Source organism: Argiope bruennichi, chromosome 9 (assembly GCF_947563725.1).
Source record: "Argiope bruennichi chromosome 9, qqArgBrue1.1, whole genome shotgun sequence".
NCBI classification, from domain to species: domain Eukaryota; kingdom Metazoa; phylum Arthropoda; class Arachnida; order Araneae; family Araneidae; genus Argiope; species Argiope bruennichi.
Window position 1 is genome coordinate 52,480,084 of NC_079159.1, and position 19,343 is coordinate 52,499,426.

The 19,343-nt window shown below is 28.7% G+C and overlaps 1 protein-coding gene across 1 annotated transcript in view; it reads left to right on the forward strand.

Moving 5' to 3' along the window:
* The window catches only part of LOC129984944 (uncharacterized), a 125,880-nt gene that overhangs the window by 15,649 nt on the left and 90,888 nt on the right, over positions 1-19,343 (forward strand). The window contains exons 3-5 of the mRNA XM_056094887.1: positions 6,400-6,610; positions 15,890-16,097; positions 17,380-17,577. Coding sequence (XP_055950862.1) covers positions 6,400-6,610; positions 15,890-16,097; positions 17,380-17,577 — 617 coding nt within the window. The remainder of the gene's footprint in view (positions 1-6,399; positions 6,611-15,889; positions 16,098-17,379; positions 17,578-19,343) is intronic.

Below are 19,343 nucleotides of genomic sequence, written 5' to 3' on the forward strand. Positions count from 1 at the left end.
AATAAATCTTTTTTAATTTTTCTGGGATTATTATAAACGTTGTTCTTTCTTATAAAATAATAAAAAGAATATAAGCATTTTTTTTTCTTAATAAGATATTTAACAAATCTTTTAAACCTGAAATGATGTGATATAGAAACTCATATAAATTATTTTCTTTAATTATTTTGTTATAATTACCTACAAAATAGATGGGAATTAATATTTACTTAAATTTGGAGAGCTATAAACGACAATTTAAATTTTTACTAACTAAAATATAATTACTTTCAGAATTGTTTATTAATTTGGAATTAAAAACAGGTATTGTGATATTACTGAAACGAATGGTTCTTTCTAATATTAATTACTTTTTAGGAAAAATTCTATTCAAACTTTACGTTGTTCAGATTATTGCCACTTTATTACCTACAAATCTGAAGTTTGCCTTTTTTTTGGATTCTTATGAATAATAGTTATGAAGATCCTTTGAAATAAATAATAAATACCATATATATTTTTCTTATTAGACTTTTATTTTTTTAATATTGGAACATAGGAAATGGAGATCCAAATGCCAATATATTTTTTTTTGTTCATATTTTAGTGAATATTTTTTCTCCCTAATTCTTGGCAACATTTTCCCCAACTAGTTTATATAGGCATATCTTGTTGATTTCTCTGTTAGCAATATTTTAGGGGAAATCCCATAACACAGATTCTCGTTTGTAAAATATATTAAAATTGTTTATGCATACGATTTGAATGTCGTATCATGTATAATCGATTTTAAATTTCTCATATAAAAAGTAAAGATATAATAATCGCCAAAACAAAAAAATCGAACTCACGATTTTGTCAAATTTTTACGTTTTAGATTTCCTACAGTTCGAAAAACACATTTCTGATATTACAATTCGTCGGTCTACTTATGACAAAGATGACTGAAAAATGCTTTGAGTTTTAGAAATGAAATTTGTTATTTCACATTAAATCTGTAAATTTCTATCAAATGTTGAGCAAATTCCGTCTGTACCGTTGTTTAAATATAAATGAACGCGATAATTACGAAACGAAGAGAGCTAAACGGATACAATTTGATGTACAATTTTAAAACTCAAGGCGCAGATATTTATCAAATTTGGAACCAAATTCATGAAGGAATTGACTTTCTGACGATCTCACAAAGCAATGACTTAAATGCATTGAATTTTGTATGTTATTTGCAGTTTTTGTGGAAATTTTGGTTTCAATTGGTTTGTAAAAATCGCCAAGGATCACACGATAGATAAATTAAATATTCTAAATCCGTTCCAAAAATGAATACTTTGTAGCTATTATTCGCGAATGCCATGCTAGGTCTTATCCATAGTCTTCCATAATGGTACCATAATTTATTTATGAAGTATCATTAATCCTAAGCTGTGTACTGAGTTATATTTACATCAATAAATTTTTAAAAATAATTTTTTAAATTTATTTAGAATAATAAAATGTTTGATTATAAAAATTTTCTTTTTGCTGTTTGAAGAAATTTTAATTTAAAAAGTAATGTTTTTCATTTATATTTTAAATAAGAAACAAGTTCTAAATTAGGCTTTTTTCCCTATATTTCTACATAATTTTTTAAAATTATTTTAACTATGCTCTTATATTTAGTACCCATTCCTGCATTCTTTTGTATTACCTTTCATATCTTACAAGGCATTTTTTGGCGCATTCTGTCCAAATAACGACCCTTGAGGTATAAACTCCAAGTCAGACCAAATATGTATTTTTTTGTATTCATTTATACGAATTTACGCATCGCTTTTTAAAGAAACATTTTATATTGGATGAATCCAAAAGTATATGATCGTATAAAAAATTGCGTTCTAATTAGTTTTAAAATACTTTCATTACATTTAAACATCCCAGGTGTCATCCTTGTCATCTGACTATGTTACAAAATTAAGAAGTCCACATTAATATAACAAAACTGAAATTTCGATACAGATTTTTAGATATTTAATTATGTTTATATCAATGAGCATTTAAATCATGATTGACTTTTAAAAAAATGTCGCTCTTATAATATATATTGCAGAAATAGCTATCAAAGTTCATATTATTTTTTCCCTTACATTAAATAGTACGAATTAAATTCTTTTTTTTTCTTTTATTGTCTATGTTGTTGTTATTTATGACACTTTACAAGCCCTCTGACGAACTGGCAGCGTTTTAAGCCGAGTGCACAGTAGCTTCTGAGGGCAAAGCCCCTAAGCACTTCACACACTTTACAGATAGAGCACAGTGTAGAGAGTAACCATGCACGAACCAGGACTCGAACCCAGGACACAGGGAAGATGCACTACCCTTAGGCTAGGACGCTGGTTCATTGTCTATATATTTCATAAATATCATGAATTTTGTATTTGTTAACTACTTCATATATTTCTCCACTACCTCATCAATCCATGATCTAAAAGGATAAAATATTATATTCCTTATTTAAAAAAAATGTGATTATTTCAGTTAAATATTAAAGAAATTTATATATGAAATTTCATTTTCATATTTTTCAAAACTATATGTCAGAGAAACCAATGTAAAGAATAGGGATAATCCTTGTTTACAGCTAGGAATCATGCAGTGTTTCTTCAGTTAGGAATCATTTATTCAAGTGAACCTACCCTCATCAGGATGCTTCCCACGCGGAAGATCAATTTGCCGTGAGTCGTTTGGAAAAGGCATAAAACTGGGCCAAGAGTCTAGAGCCTAGCCAGAATGTTCGTCGTAAAGTTGCTAAAAGTGAGATTGTCTTCGTAGTCTACAGAACCAAGTTCACCTTGAATTTTACAAGCGATGATGTTGGAATCTCTTTCCAAGGATGAGAAGTTGTCTGTCTAAAGTGGTAGGGTGAATTAATGATGCATAGACTGGTGGAAAAGTACCTTTGTTTGCTTTTTGGTGAAGAAAATAAAACTTCTTACTTTGTTTGCTCAATTTTCGAGGCTTTGGTAAAAGGAATTCCAAAGTAAAATTAAAAAATTTCTCACGGCAAGCTGGAAGGCAAAGGTAGATTCTCTTGCATCTGAATTACTATCTGGTAATATAAATGGTTGATGCCAATCAAAACATTCAAAATTAGGCTGTAAATATAAATTTTCAGTCTCTAATTTCTAAGATATTGCAGTTATCGAAAAACATTAAATACAAAAGTTTGTCACTTTAATAAAGCGCTAATTTGGATAATAGATTTATTTTTCTATCTTCAATATTAAGAAATTTATAGCGAAATGAAAATTTTGACCCCTCCTACTATTTTCACCTCCTTTGAGTTAGATAAGCCATTTATGAACTCGTCCGAATATTTTACATTGCTAATAAGATATTTCAAGTCAGTTAAAATCCGAACAAAATTACTCTAGTTATCCTATTAATAAGATAACATGGGCAAAGCATTATACTTACGGAATAAAATCTGTATTTCAACGTATTAATAGAAAAAATTTTATTATTATCGAAAACAAGACAAAAATGAATAAATAAATAAAATCTTTCTGATTAAAGAATCCTTTTGTGATTAAAACAACCAGTCCAGTGACTCAGATGGTAGAACACCGAACTGTTTATTGTTGTCTGTAAATCGAGCCCTGGTCATAAAATTAATCTGAGAACAGCCATTTTAGTTCATATAGAGTTTGTATTGTTTAGATCTATGTTCTAGACAATTCTTTATCGTTTTTTTCTTTACTTTCTCGTATATTCATAAAGAAAAAGTAGTGCAATTTTCAAACATTTCAAACTCGAAAATTAAGAAGTCAACGTTTTAGACGATTTTATATCTCAAAAAGACATTTTTGTTGTAATGTCTGTTTATCTACGAATGAGATAAGTCAAAAATGCTTTGTGTTAGACGGATGAACTTTGTATGTGAACTTTCTAACAAATTTATAGATGTTTCTCAAAATTTGAAGGAAATCTATTCAAAAGAATTCTGTATGTCCAGCTACCAGAGTTAAAATGAAAACGATAATTATAAAATGCAAAAAAGGAGGCAAAAGCCTGCGATTAATGCAAAAATGCCAGTTTTGTTATAATATATAGAAACCATACAATTTTCTTACGTGAGAGGCTGTGAGGTGAAATTTTACTCATAATGATTACCAAAGTGTTTGTTATATTAAGATGTGATAACATCTTTATTAGAGAATATGCAAGAAAGTTTCGGTTGATTAAAACTCTAATTAATAATTGTTGCGAACATGATGTTATGAATATTAACACAGTAAGGTGTTTATACTTTAATCACACCCGTTAATAATCACAGCTAATATAAAAAATCGTGCCTAATATATAAACCAGAAAGCTTATTACTGATAATCAAATCTTCATTGCAGGAATATTTCATAAAACGCTAGTAACAAAAATACTGATAATTTTATGTTCAAAGACGAGAACAAATTAACTTGTAAAAATTTACAGCACAAGCAAACAGAGAACCGCTAATTAAATAACAGTGCCAACATTTTCATTTCCAGTGTCATTCCAGCATCTTATTAGTTCGAACTACGAATTAACTCCAGACAAACGGATTCCTTTGAATGATTCTGGTAAATGTAGCTATCCTATATGGAATTCTCCAGAAGAATCCTCAGATTTTTCTTTCTAACAGAGATGAGATCGTTATACTTGCATTTTCTACAGCATCATTTTGTCACCAAATGATTGCCATGGTTGGAGTCATTGGTTGGTACACGTTGCGAACCTCTGCAAAAAATTATCTTACGAATAACAGGGTAAAGAAATGATATAACAAATTCATAAAAGTAGAACTATATTAGAACTATATACTGTAGAATATTTTTAAATGCATAAATCCTGTATCCCTCTATTCTCTTACCCTTAAGAATTTATATTTAAGAACTTGAAATTATGCAGAATAAATTGTATCTCTATATTCACTTTTACAGATGATCTATCAATAGGGAAAGTATGCTTCTCTGTTCACCAGTATGGACATGAGCGTTACAACTCAGAAATGAAACGAACCATTTAGATGAAATTGACATATTAGTACAAAAATGTTAAAGTTGTATCTTGTAGAGCATCTTGGAACAGAATCGTTGATGAGTAAAATGATTTTTAATCTGTTTATTTGAATACCTAAAAGAGCTATAATGTAAAAGAACAACAAGATAATAAGGTGAAATACAGTTTGATATCTTTAACCAAAATTATAGATCGATGTCAAATTTCGAATTGAAAAAATCGAGTTAGAAGAATTCTAACTCGAGTTTTCTAAATTGAGGCAAAATATTTCAAATACAGTAATGCCTATCAACATCTGATTCTTTAAAGTATCTTCTCGAGGGTATCATTAATATCAAATTATGTCTAAGAGATTTAATTTAAACTAAACAAAACCAATACTATCGTTAAACTACTTGGTCGCCAAAAACCGCTGGTGCAAATGTATATAGAAAACAATCAAATCAAAACATATCACAGATACATGGGTAATGTTACATGTATATCATATATCAACATCGTCTTACTCCATGATATTATGACACATTCTTTTTCTTTCAACAAGAAAACAATGAATTTCAAAAATGAATTGGTATTATACATTTGTTATTTGTAAAAGTGATTACGTGGCGATGAAGAAGGGCCATATTAGTCTAGCCATAAGACATTAAGAACAAAGGGTTCAAGATTTGAATCCCGATTATATTAAAGTACATGCAACCATAAAGAGTTACTTCGAACCTCTCGAAGGCATACAGAATGATCTGAATGTTGCAATAGTAAAGACGGTAACTATGGTTGAGTCCTAAGAATCATTACCGGCCACGGTACAACCCTTTCCGTAGAAGGCACATCCTGTCATCCATAGTAGATTTTATTTTCACTAGAGTGATGAGAAATCCATCATCACACTGGAAGTTTTCCATCCCCACATCTAAGATGTCCGCTGAGCATATAGACCTTGGAGCCTTTAAATGTGACATAGAGGATCAAATGAACCCTTGTTGCAATAATATGGAAGCTTGGAAAGGCTGTTGTGGAGTCAAGCGTTCTCTTTGACGACGTCGTCATCCTTGCACAAAGTGTTTACTTATGATCCCAGTTTAGAGTTACGTAATCAGCTTCGAAAACTTATCTTTTATTATTCAATTTAACTAAGCTATATTTAACAATGTTAGGGTGAAATTTTTTTTCTTATACATTACAGAAAATGTAAATGAAGGAGAGTTTTCCCCCCACCTTCAAAAACTCTGTTTATAAAATTGTTGTCTGTTAAATATTTAACAGCACAAAGTGTTCTTTCTTTAAAGACAACTACAAAATGTAATAAATGGTATTTTTTTTAATTCAAAATTTAATTTAGAAACAGTTCAACAATTCTCACAACATATACATTTCTATTTTCAGTTTTAAACTTTCAGTATCTTCTTCCGGCTCCCCCGACATTACGCCCTGGACATCCGATTACATAACTGTAACCGAAAGGCAGCTATTTCTGCGAACCTCTGGTAGGAGGCTTCCCATCAACGCCAGAGAAAACTACATTTTATCGCCTGCTGCCGGTGTTATCATCTACGATGTTATTAATAATACCCCGGCTGATACGAAATATCTCGCAGTAAGTATATTCAAATTCTGTATTTAAAATATTTAATAACATTATACTGAATATAAATAAAACAAAAAATTCCTATTCATTTCATTTTGTGCAAGTGCTGATAATATTTTTTCCTGTATTATTTAAACTTTATTTCTGTGTGTTTGTCTATATATTTTATGCTTTATGTATTTGATTTTGAATATTTTATTTTTATTTGATCATAGTTCTGTAATTGTATTATCTCATTTACTATACGTTTCTGTTAGTATGTGAGTATTGTTATTTTATTTTTTTGTTTGTATTTGTGCATTCTCTTGTCCCCCCCCCATTTTTCTTTGCATTTGTGCCTGCGCCTTTTATATTTGAAATTTCTTTTGCTATCGTCTGTATACTCACTTACGTCTGTAAACCTTGTGATATACTTGTTGGCACACAAGGGATTTATACCTCGAGACTAAAAAAAAAAAAAAAAAAAAAAAAAAAAGCTATGTTGATAAAAATATCTTAATATCACAAAGTTGTTTTAAAACAGTTGATTAAACTTCTTGCAGGAAAAATTCAAAGGAAGAAAACGAATTGCATACATGTTAGGCCTTTAAAAAACGCTTAAGCTATATATATATATTTTAGCGAATTCGATGCTATTAAACAACTGTGTGTTTCCCCGTTGTCACGAATGTTTTTCATAAACGAATCGTTAATTTGCTGTTAGAGGGCGTTCTAAAAAAACTCAACAAAAGGTGCACGACCACTTTTGTATATTTGGTCACCTCATACGAGCCTATAATTAACCAGTTCCGTACTTAAATTTGAGGCCGCCCTGAACTATCCGAAATATGTCCTTTGAGTTACATATCAAGTCGTACATTAAGTTCTATCCGTTAATTTTTGACGAGCTTCCAAGAAATTGAAGAGGTTAAGTTCTAACTTATGAGTAAATCCGATACTTATGTTCCGGCGTTAAATTAATGATAATCATAAATTAAAAGATAAGAAATGTTTTCTCGGCATTAAGTAATCTTATCTAGTAAAAGAACAAATGTAACAAACAATTTGTTGTATTTGTAAAAATAATAAAAATATATCAAATATGTCATATTTTTTTTAGTTGAGAATAGTTTATTATTTTTTACTGACAAGGATTATTAGTCTTTTTCTATTGCATCTTAAGCATGTTTAGTTTATTTTGATATTTTTCAAAACCTATCATACGCATATACTCATAATTTTGAAATCTTCTTCAAATGCACACTGACTATATGAGTATATAGTTTCAATTTAGATAGACCTGGCATTTTGATTTCAAAAGATGCAATTTGGAACGCCTGTAAATTTTCTAAAGTGGCGCCTGTCTATAAAACACATATCAGAGAGATAATAAAACATTGGAATCAAAGGTTAAAATCATAGAGCACTAAAAGGAACTTATAAAATAACAGCAAGTTTAATATCAAATTGTATAATGAGTTAATTTGTCTGTTATCATAGTGAATATTTATTCTGCTATCATAGTGAACCAAATCACCTCTAATTATTGATATACTGTAATTTGAGACCTCCGATTTTTTTCTTTCTTTCTAGAAAAACATTGTAGTCTTCAAAAATGATTTTGAAGCCTTGATCTCCACATTTCAAACCGTCTGGAGTTCGAAAACACATTATTGCAATTATTTCCGCCTTTTTGTCATTTTCTCTATGAACATAACTAAAATTCACTTTAAGAATATTTGAACTCGACGAGTGAAATTCGCTATGTGATTTCTGCTCGAGTTATGAAGATTTCTATCAACTTTGAATGAAATCTATCATATTCACAGAAAGTGTATATATCTGCCTAAGAGCAAGAATACTACAATTATAAAAAAAACAAAGGAATCATTATAATTAGTTATTCAGTTTTACCATTTAAAGTGTGCATGTGTATTAAATTTTAATCAAATTCATCAAGTGGTTGACAATCTATTGGTCAGCATGTAATATAACGCTCATGTAACTACATATTTACATGAACATAAGCGCTTTTCTTCAAACCCATTATGACTTAGATAAATGAAAATCGGTATGTTATGAAAAGGTTAGCTCTGTGTTAAGTTTTGGTCAAAATCGGAGGGAGAAAAAGCATCCTAAATATATAAACACTTTTATTCCCTCTACTAGGAATCCCAAAATATTCATGTGTGGGATTATGAAAACGAAAATCTGAGCATTTGTGGCATTCGCAGTTCTATTCAAAGTCCGCAGTTTTCATATTAAAGAATGGAAGATAAAGACCATATCTTAGAGGTATGCGAGAAAGTTTCGGGAGACCACCTTTGTTAGTTTTCTTTAAAAAAAGAAAGATGGCATTCAAAATTAAATCGATTTTACACGTTTTTTTAAGGGATTCACTCTGCAAATTTAAGGCTCATTTAAAGGATTTGAATTCCACACTTTCCTGTCGAATCTGTGTTCTGTAATGATGGAGTTGTGGAAAATCAGAAGTACATGAGATATCTTGAAGACTTATAATGCGTTATTTACTATAAAAGAAGCAATGTCATTAATTTGTGGAACATGTTTTGATATTGAAGTAATTGCAATTAATTAAATAGCATTCTGAATTTCATAGATTTTTTTTTGTACCCACTTTCGATTAAAGCTTGTGATGCTAAAGATTAGAAATGCATATAAACAGATAAATGTACGCAACTTTTTCTTTTAATTAATATAGAGATTTGTTTTAAATAAAAAAAACCCTGAAATTTAATGACACTTACAGTGAAATTAATTTATTTTATCAATTTCAATCAGCAGCATTAATAATAAATTCTTCTGAAATGATGGAGTTTTAATTAGTAAAACTTCGAGCCTTCTAAAAGTAATGATTCATTTGCCTTTGTAAAATGCTGAAGTGACAACATTCGATTCTTAGTAACGGAATTTATTATCTTTATCAGAAGTCAAGATTTTATGTTTTAGCTTCCTTGTTAAATAAACTTCCGTTTATCAATGGAAATAATTAATTTACAGATGAAATTGTTTTGGAAATGATTTTATTTTAATTGTGGTAAGTACAATTGTTCAAAATTCGCAATAACTTGTTCCAGGAATTGTAGTTCAACCTAAAAGTGCTAATTAAGAGTTTGCAAAATGTTATATGGTTAAAAATGTAATTTGAAAAAGAATATAAGATTTTGATCATGGAGCAGTTGTGCAAGAGTCAGCTTACAAGTTTATCCACGACATACTTCTTAATAAAATATCTGTTTAAAGTATTTATTTGCATATTTATATATTTGCTATAAAGAGGTCAGCATAAATCTTGTCATTTTTGCATGAAATGAAAAAGATTCTTGTTAAATATATGTATACATTGTTTAGTTTCATATAGTTTTATTAAATTGAATGAAGAGAGAAAGAACTATTACATAAGGCAGATATTCAAAAGAATTAATTGGAATCCTGCTAGAATTTGAAATTGATTCATTCTTGAAAAGTATTGATTAAATAATATCCCACTATTAAATTGTTTGATATGTGATTTTTTAAGGTAGAATGATTGTTTTAGCAACACAAAACAAAATATATGATAAAACGATTTATCATGTATCGTAATCATTACTGCAATCATTCAGTATGTTACAAAAAAAATGTGATATTCGAAAAAATGTGATTCGATATTGGAAAGGGACATCTATTTCAAATATGTAAAAATGAAACAGATATAAGTATAAATCCCTCTATATATAATCAGCTATTGTGGTCTCCCCAAAACTATCTCGCATATACTTTATTCGAAATCTTATCCCCCTTCCTAAAATTTAAGTAATTGGGAAAAACCTTTTCAATAATAAAAGTTTCCTTATAATCTATTCTCTAATTTTAAGAAAATTTTGAAAACTGATTATATACACAATTTGTAAAAATATTTTTACTTTGCGAGAAACTCGTATCACTTTCCCGTTTTTATTGAATATTTTATTCATTAAACTTCACCAAAGTTAAAGTTGAGAATTTTTTTTTGGATATAAAATGAAAAGCAGGATTTTCTTTTCCTCTTTATTTCCGTTGTGCACTCATATTTTAATATGCAGACGCGATAACTCAGTTTTTAACACAGCATATTCGGATTGTTTGAATTCCTTTTGTAATATATCCATGATTTAGTTTGACATTTTAGTGTCTGTAATTTTTAATTGATCCGATTAGTACTTTGTTTTATTTTCAACCGACTTCAGAGTCATAATTTTTGAAATGAGAATTATAAGAGTATTGGTTATTTTTAACTTCGTGTTTTTAAAATTTGAACATTTTTTTCATATTAATAATTACAATTAGCTAGTGTGCTATTTTATTTTTCTGTGAAGTATTTAATAGATGAAACTTGATGAATAAAATATCAACTGTGAATATATTTTTAAACTTTTCTTGCCCATTGATTTTTTGTTGTTGATGCATTTAAGCTCTTTGAGCTATTGAGTCGTCACCTAATATTAAACTCTGCTCTTTCAAAAGCAAGCACAGAAAAAAAATTCCTTTCGCCTAAATTTCAATTGCTTATTTATTCACATTCTTTTAGACTTATGATAAAAAAAATATTAAATTTTAAATGAATGACTTTTACAATATTTTCAGCAGAAGTAAACTAAAATTCCTGCCAAAGAAGTTCATCGCTAAAGGCAATAGTATTTAAAATCTTATGAACATTTATAGATAAATACTTGCAAAGGAAATGCTTCCAAAATTGTCCATCTAGATTCAATATAAATATATTTTTAAATAGAAAAAAATACCTTTCAATAGACTTTTTTCAATTTTTATTGAATTCAAATAAAATTGAAACTGATAAATGCAATATCAGAGACCGAAACGGAAAATAACATGTAATTTAGAGATGAAATTGAATTTACGAAGGAAATTTTTTTACACTGAGACATACCAGAGAAAAAGATCCTTCTCTAAGGTATTTCATAAGATATAGTTAAAGCTAGTTTTGTGATAGTTGAAAGTAAATCAATAAATGATCGATGAATACGACGGTAAAATGATAGACGAGTTGAGATGAGATCTATTGTAAAGAATCTCGGGAAATTAAATTAAATTTTCCTTTGAGCTCAGATATTCTTAGGTAACGATTATTCTTAACGTAAGAAAGCCATTTATTTTCCAGATTTTTTTAAAAAAAAAATTAAATACATATTTTCTTAAACATAGGAATTTAACTTTCTTGTGATTCCACGAAACATTGTTTACAACCTTAAAAATATAACTAGATACTGTATTTATTTTAAATATTTTTTTTGTCAATCTCTTATAATATATTAACGAAACTATTATTCAGTCAGCTATCCAGGATATTTTATTTATTTTTCAAAACCTGTAGAATCCGATTAGCTATTCTGAAGGATATGTTACCGTTAAAGTATATAATGCAGTTATTTCATAGAATACCTAGTTATTCCTTGAAATAACTGATCATGTCCGTTAAAGTGTGTAATATGTTATTCATTTGACACTTTAACTAGTTATTCTATGAAATAACTAGGTATTCCATAATTTAACTAATGAGATACAGTTAAAGTGTAAAATAAACAATTTATCTAAAATGAAATGAAACTAATGATAGACAATTAAAATGAAAAAGAAGCAATTTATCTAATTTATGCAGCGTATAAATGGTATTTATGGAAACGTACCATAAAATCATTTGTTACAACAAGGATTATTAAAATGACACTTGGAATTACAAAGAACATTATTTCTAAAACAGAAACATTTTTTGTTGACACACTTGGTTTTACACGAACATTAGGGAACGAAGGGGTGGAAGGTAAATGTATTTGTCGTGCGAGATATATGATATAGATTATTTTACATTTTAAGGGGCTGCAGATCGTATTTCTATGAAATAACTAGTTAAACCAGGAAATACAAGAGAGTTTTACACTTTAACGGACACGATCAGTTATTTCATGGAATAATTAGGGATTCTATAAAATAACGGATTTCATACTTTAACGGTAACAGATACATCGTTTTTGTATTTATACTAGATAATTTCTACGTATAATAAAGATTAATTTGTTGAGTGTGTATAAGTTCATCTATCTCTATGTTGACGTTCTACAAATCAGACCTTTTGACTTAGAACTGTCTTATTTGGCATATATATATACTTTTATTGGTGAAAATATGTCTCTATAGGCAATTTTTTAAAATTTCAAATAGTTTTTTTATTAATTAAAAATAATTTAAATTTTGATATAATTTTTCTTGTGATAACTTCCGAATACAACAGTTTTGTGATAACTTCCGAATACAACAGTTTTGTGATAACTTCCAGTCCCAAAACGATATTTACAATATTTGAAAGTCTAAAAATATCTTACAATAATGCGAATTCAACTGCTTCAAATTCTTTAGTCTAGATTTAATAAATTTTGGAAGATATTTTTATAATATACTTCATAACAGTATTTTCGATGTTGTGAATAACACTGAAATCGTTTTCGTTGTTTCAATAAATATATGATCCCTTGAGTTTTTTCCATTCTTGTAATCAAAAGAAGGATTGTGTTTAATATTAACGTCATTTACAGAAAGGATAAATAAATGAAATAGTGCCGCTAAATTTAGAAGATAGTTGATGAGCATAACAGTGGTATTCCAATGGTGAACTTGGTGTCCACATTAGTGGCTTTGCCATGGAAAGGGCCTTCATTAGAATAGTTCATATACACAGCGAACAGAACATGTATAAGACTATTGTGTGTATATGTCCGTCTGTCTCTGTGTTGCGTGATATCTGATAAATAGACGGATTTCCAAGCACGAAGTTTTATTTAAAGAATTTAACTGAAATTAAATATTGCCGATATTCCCTGCGAACTATCTGGTCGACAAAAGCATTTATTATTATAAAGTTGGCATTATGGTAAGAAACCCTTTTATTATTATTAAAGAAATGTAATAAACACTTAATGATATTGTTGAACTTCCTAAGCACTAAAGGAATCCTTACACTCACATGCATATAATTTTACATCTTATTGCAAAATCGAGTGCAAGGAGTAAATAATTGCGAATTTATTATTAACATTATTTATTAGAAACAAATGATTATAAGTATCATTTATCAGTGAAACTTTATAAGAATTTTTGTGTTTTACAAATGTGTATCTTTAAAAACGATGCATTTTTAGAATTTTAATTTTAAGTGATTTTTTAATAATTACTTTCAGTTCACGACAATTTTTTTTGGAAAAATCTTATGAACATACAGAAATAACAATAATATATACTAAAAAATAAAAATTGGTTTACTTTGAGTAAAATCATAAGATAAATTTCAATAGTGAATCTTTAAGAATTTTTTATTTATCTGATAATCGGCAATCTAGAACCAATATTAATTTAGAACTCATTCGGGATACTTATGCATAAAGAACTACTTCCCAAATACTAATAGAAATTACAGAATATCTGTATTGAAAAGTTAACATTTTAAACTACATTATCTTGAAATGATGGAAGCAATATGTGTAATGTATTAACGTCGGCTATATAAGCAGTAAATACAAGGGAATTGCAGTTGCCAATTAGATAGTTTTTCATTGTCGTCATTGGGAAGGGCTATAGGATGTTTGGCAAATAGAGGATCACCACTATGCTATTGCGTTTTGGAAATTTTAAATTTGTTTGTTTTTACATTATGGTAGTTAGTAATAAGAAATGGTAAAAAGTCCCGATGGTAAAAAGAAAAGTAGACATCAAGGGGTTAGTGGATGTATAACTTCCTAAGTATATAATGTCGTATGTTGTCATGTTTTATAAATTACAATCGCGGTGTTTCTATCGTTCAGTGGCCGAAATGAAATAGAAATGTTTAATTTCCCTCAGTTCAATTGATTCTGACAGAAATTTAGTAAAACAATACAATAGTTAGCACCAAACAGACATTCAGAGAGTCCAACAGAATACCATTGTTGACACGGCTGTACTATCGCTTAAGTTTACAGGCATTTATTTATAATCGCCAGAATTTGAACAATGAAAGTTTTATTGGGACAGAAGAAACCCAATATCTATAATAGACCTGAAATGAATCAAATGGCCTGGTAACAACTATTGGACCAATGCATACTATGTACAACTAGGGTTGATGAGGGATTATTTAAGTTTTAGGGTAAGATCTTGCGTATCAGTCTAAGGACTGAGATTGGTATAGGCAACATCATGTAAACTAAGAAATAGGAATGCCTCTAAAGACCAAGTACAGTCGTTCCTGGTATATTATTCCTCTGTTTTCCAAATGACAATTTACTTCTTTTATCATGATAAACTTTTCTTCCAAGAAACCAAAATTATGCTGGATGATTTCAAGAATTGGATTAGTGCAACTAGCCACCTGCAGTATTGACCTGTAAATTCTCCAGAACTTGATCGTATCCAAGATTTCTGCAATGTTGAAGACGGCTATTCAGAGTTTAAAACCCACCATTGCGCTATTTACGCAAAGTGACAGGCCTGTCTTTGGTCATTTGGTTTCTCATGCTGCTGGATACATTAAGTATTGTCTTGCAAGAATTGAATCTATTGCACTTGTTAAATATAATAAAATTAACTTTAGTTTTCGATCGGTGATTCTAGTGTTTTGACTATAGGTTAAAATTACAAAATGAAATAATACATTTATCTTATTGAAGAGCATATAATAAGATAATGTAAAGGAAAAGCGAATTCCTTTCTCAGAAAACGAATTTTTAATTTAATAAATCACATTTTAATTATTATTGTCAGCAAACTTATGTAGAACTTCTATATCGTAGGCACATTCGTAATTCTACATTTTCGAGGTGCATCTATATTGGTTACATCCCTCATCAGAGATCTTTTTTTTTGCCTGCATTATAGGTTCATCTAAATGCCAAATCTCTACATTTAAAAGGTAAAGAATAGTAATCTAATCTAGAAAATATCATGACCATTTGAAAGAACTATCGTAAGTGTCTTCCAGGTCTCGAAAAGTTTTGTTGAGGGTTGGCCATTTTTCTGTTCGTTTTGTAGTTAATCTCCTATAGAATATTTTCTTAAAGTCCTTCTAAACTCTTATTAAAAAGAATATAAATTTATCTGGGAAATATTATCATGGCAGATATAATAGGGATACTAAGAAGAAATTGATGAAACTCCATGTCCAAGGTGAAATAAAATATAAATTCTATCTTTTAGTTGTAATTATATTTTCTGTATGTTATTATAATCTTATTTTTACTTCAAATTTCAAGCATACAATAAATATTTTGTACAATGTCTTAGAAATATACGTGGATCGGATCTATTGGATTGTTGTATGAAGACATTTATCCTGGCAAAATCCTCGGAAATACCTCACGGATATTCGAAGATGGTTCAACTGAAATATTGTTTAGCGACATAGTCTTGTCCAGTTGGGGCTATTCTTACATCTTCAAGATCACAGTTCGAGCCAAAGAGACTGCTTATTGGAATCTCACACACTTCATTGGTGAGTTGAATTTCGCATAACTTTAAGATTATTTTTGAAAAAAAACTGCACCTTTGGAACTTTGGATAGATATAAGTGAGCCTGAAGTAATTGAAAATGAAAATAGATGAATTATATTTGTCAAGTTTCAAGGTTAAAAAATGAGAATAAATTTTTTATTTACATCAATTAGAATTAATTTATTTCTTAATTTTCCTTATAATTTAGAGTTTGGTCATTTTAACATTGCATTTCAAAACTTTCAAGAATAAAATACTCAAATTATCAGTTAAAAATCTCTTGTACTAGAAATATTATGTCCGGATTGCATATGTTGCCTTATGTTGATCTGTCATTGTAAAATGCAGTGCCAAAACAAAACAATACAATACATTGTGAATTGCAATTTAAAATTTACCACGCTATAAAAACACAAAGTCCTGATTGTCTCTGTTTATGTTGATCTGTCTTTGTAAAATATAATGCCTAGTTTGTGTTTTGTCTATTTAGTTATATCAGGAATCGTTGTCTAAAATTTTTTCCGTTGATCTGGTTTTGGCATGTAACTTGTGCACATCCTTGATTAAAATCCTTTCACCGTCGAAGAACTGCACTATTAGATTTACACTCAGTTCATAATCGACTGCAAATATATATTCTAATAGATCTTTGTTGATTACAATTTGATTACTTCGCTTAATGCGGAGCAATCAAATATTGAGTTAATCCCTGGAAAGACATCACTTGTCTCGTCGCTTTTATTTCGCTCAAAGATACATCCCCATTAATTGTTTGAACCGCAATAATCAAATTTTAATCTGCGTAATGTGCGTCTCGCATATTCGCGATTAATATCTCATTTTCTACGGGAAACTGCATTAAGAGTCTTATAGCCATAGCATAAATTATTTGACACGCATCATAAATATATGAGCGCAGATTACATGCAAGACTATTGATATTTTTTCATCGATCGAAGTTTAATTTTTGCTATTCGAGTCTACATTGGAGGAGTCCGTGGTAAGATATCACTTGTTTTGTTTCACAAAGTTTAATCCTTACTGTTTCAAGCAAAATTTCTCTTGGAATATTGTATCATCGAGTTAAAAAAATATCTTAAATTCTGTTTCGGATAACAAAAAACTTTTTACACGACAGCAAACAACTAACTTCAACAAAATATATTTTTTTTTGAGTACATATAATTTATTTTAAGAAAAGCTTGAATCCAGGGAAATTTATTTTTTTATCAGAAATGGCAATGCATTGTACAGATATCCCTTTTTTAAACTTTATTTGCTAGGTCCTTTCGACGTAGATATGCTGGACGTTTTTGAATTACCTTTGATTGAGTCAGATGAATTTCGTCCTCTGCAGATACTTTTCGATGGAGAATTCAAGAAAGTTTCGAACGACCAGAGGAGGTTCGAAATATTTTTTCTCAATCACTTTGGGAGAAAGTATCCGAAAGTGAAATGGAAGAATCTCACAGTATCAGAAGGTAAGCATCCTTTTTAAAGTTCTCGTAAAATAATTAATAATTCTCAGCTCTCAGTTTTTTTTAATTCAAATTTTATAATTTTTTTTTGCTGAAACAATTTTTATCTTTTTGCTGCTAAGTATATTTTCTTTCGAGTATTAATATCTTTTGAATCGTTAAGAAATACTTTATTCTAATCTATAGTTCATTATTAATTTCTCAAAACTGAATACTTTGGAAAACACGAAATAAAACTCGTTTATATATTTTGAACCGTTTCTTTCATTCATTCAATGATGAGTGAAGACGAATACTATTTCCTTTTATTAACTCGATTTCTGCTCCGTCTTTTTGGTGCAAAAATCGTAATTAATTTTAAGCTAATTTGCCGCTGAGTATAAACTTGGAATTTAATAGTTCAGAACTGCATTATAGTGTAATATTAATCCACTTTCTTGTGCGTTTGTTTATCGCTTAATTACAAAATTTCAATCGATTAAAAACTTTTATCACCGACAGATGGCGTTAAGTCGTTAGCTGATAGAGGAGTTAAAGATTGAATGAAATTTCACACACACAAGACTAGAAAACGGAAAATTTTAATTATTTAATTAATTTTTTATTTAATTAAAATGCTGCTACCATACCATTTTTAAAATGCATAAAATAATTTCTCCTAGTCCCATACACATTTGAATTTTAAAAATTCGCAATCGCAAATTTTCAAGACAATCTATATGCGGTTAAAAGAAATTATTTATATATTTTAGTCATTTAAATATGTGATATATTAATTTTTTATTTGAATAATTATTTAAATAGAATCTGACTCGATTGCAATTCTAATATTAAATTTTTTTTCTGTTTACTTATATTTTTGCTTATTATAATGTTTATCAACACACCTTGTTCAGTGTGTTGTTCGCTAAAGATGGAAATATCCATAAATTTTATCAATTTTTTTATCCGAAAATAAACTTCAAAATATTTTGGCTATTTAATCATTTACTACACAATGACTTGAACATTTCCGAAAACAACATGTCTTGAAACCTATCATATCGTACAGATTTTCATTAAATTCTCACAAGAATTGTTCAATTGAACAAATAATTCCCATTTACTTTAAAAATTTTGTATAAATTACAAGGCAAATTTGAATGCCACCAAAAAATATTAAGGCTACTGAAGAAATAAGTATGGATAAAAGTTATTGAAGATATGTCAAAGTTCTAAAGATCTAATTGCATGAAAATTATGTTTTAATTTTAGTTTTCATAATTTCTACTATGTGTTACTCAAGTCTTTGTTTCTTAACTCTTAGATTTACTAATTTTCTCAATTTTCTAATTAAATGTGTTAAAACTAATAAACAAAAAGAAGTGTATCAGTTATTTAAGAGCAAACATTTTTCGAAAGATTAAAATAATTCAAGCACTTCAGATTATAAAGATGAAAATATATCAATAGATGAACGTAATTTCATTGTAACTGTGTGAATTCATCTGTTTCTGTTTATAGATTTTCAATAAGACTAATTATCTAAAAATTATTTTATTGTATTTTGATTTGTTTTTTGTGTTTGTTAACATATATTGACAAATCATTGTGAAATAAATGTATTAAGGGAAGTGACTTGAATTTTTAAGTGTAAAATAGCAGATATATATTTAATTACCTAATTGTATCTTAATTTCGCTCATATTAACTTCATTCTAAAATGATTTCTTATTTCTTGATCCAATTTCACTTTTTATGTAATTACTTTTAAAATGCGCTTTGGAAAA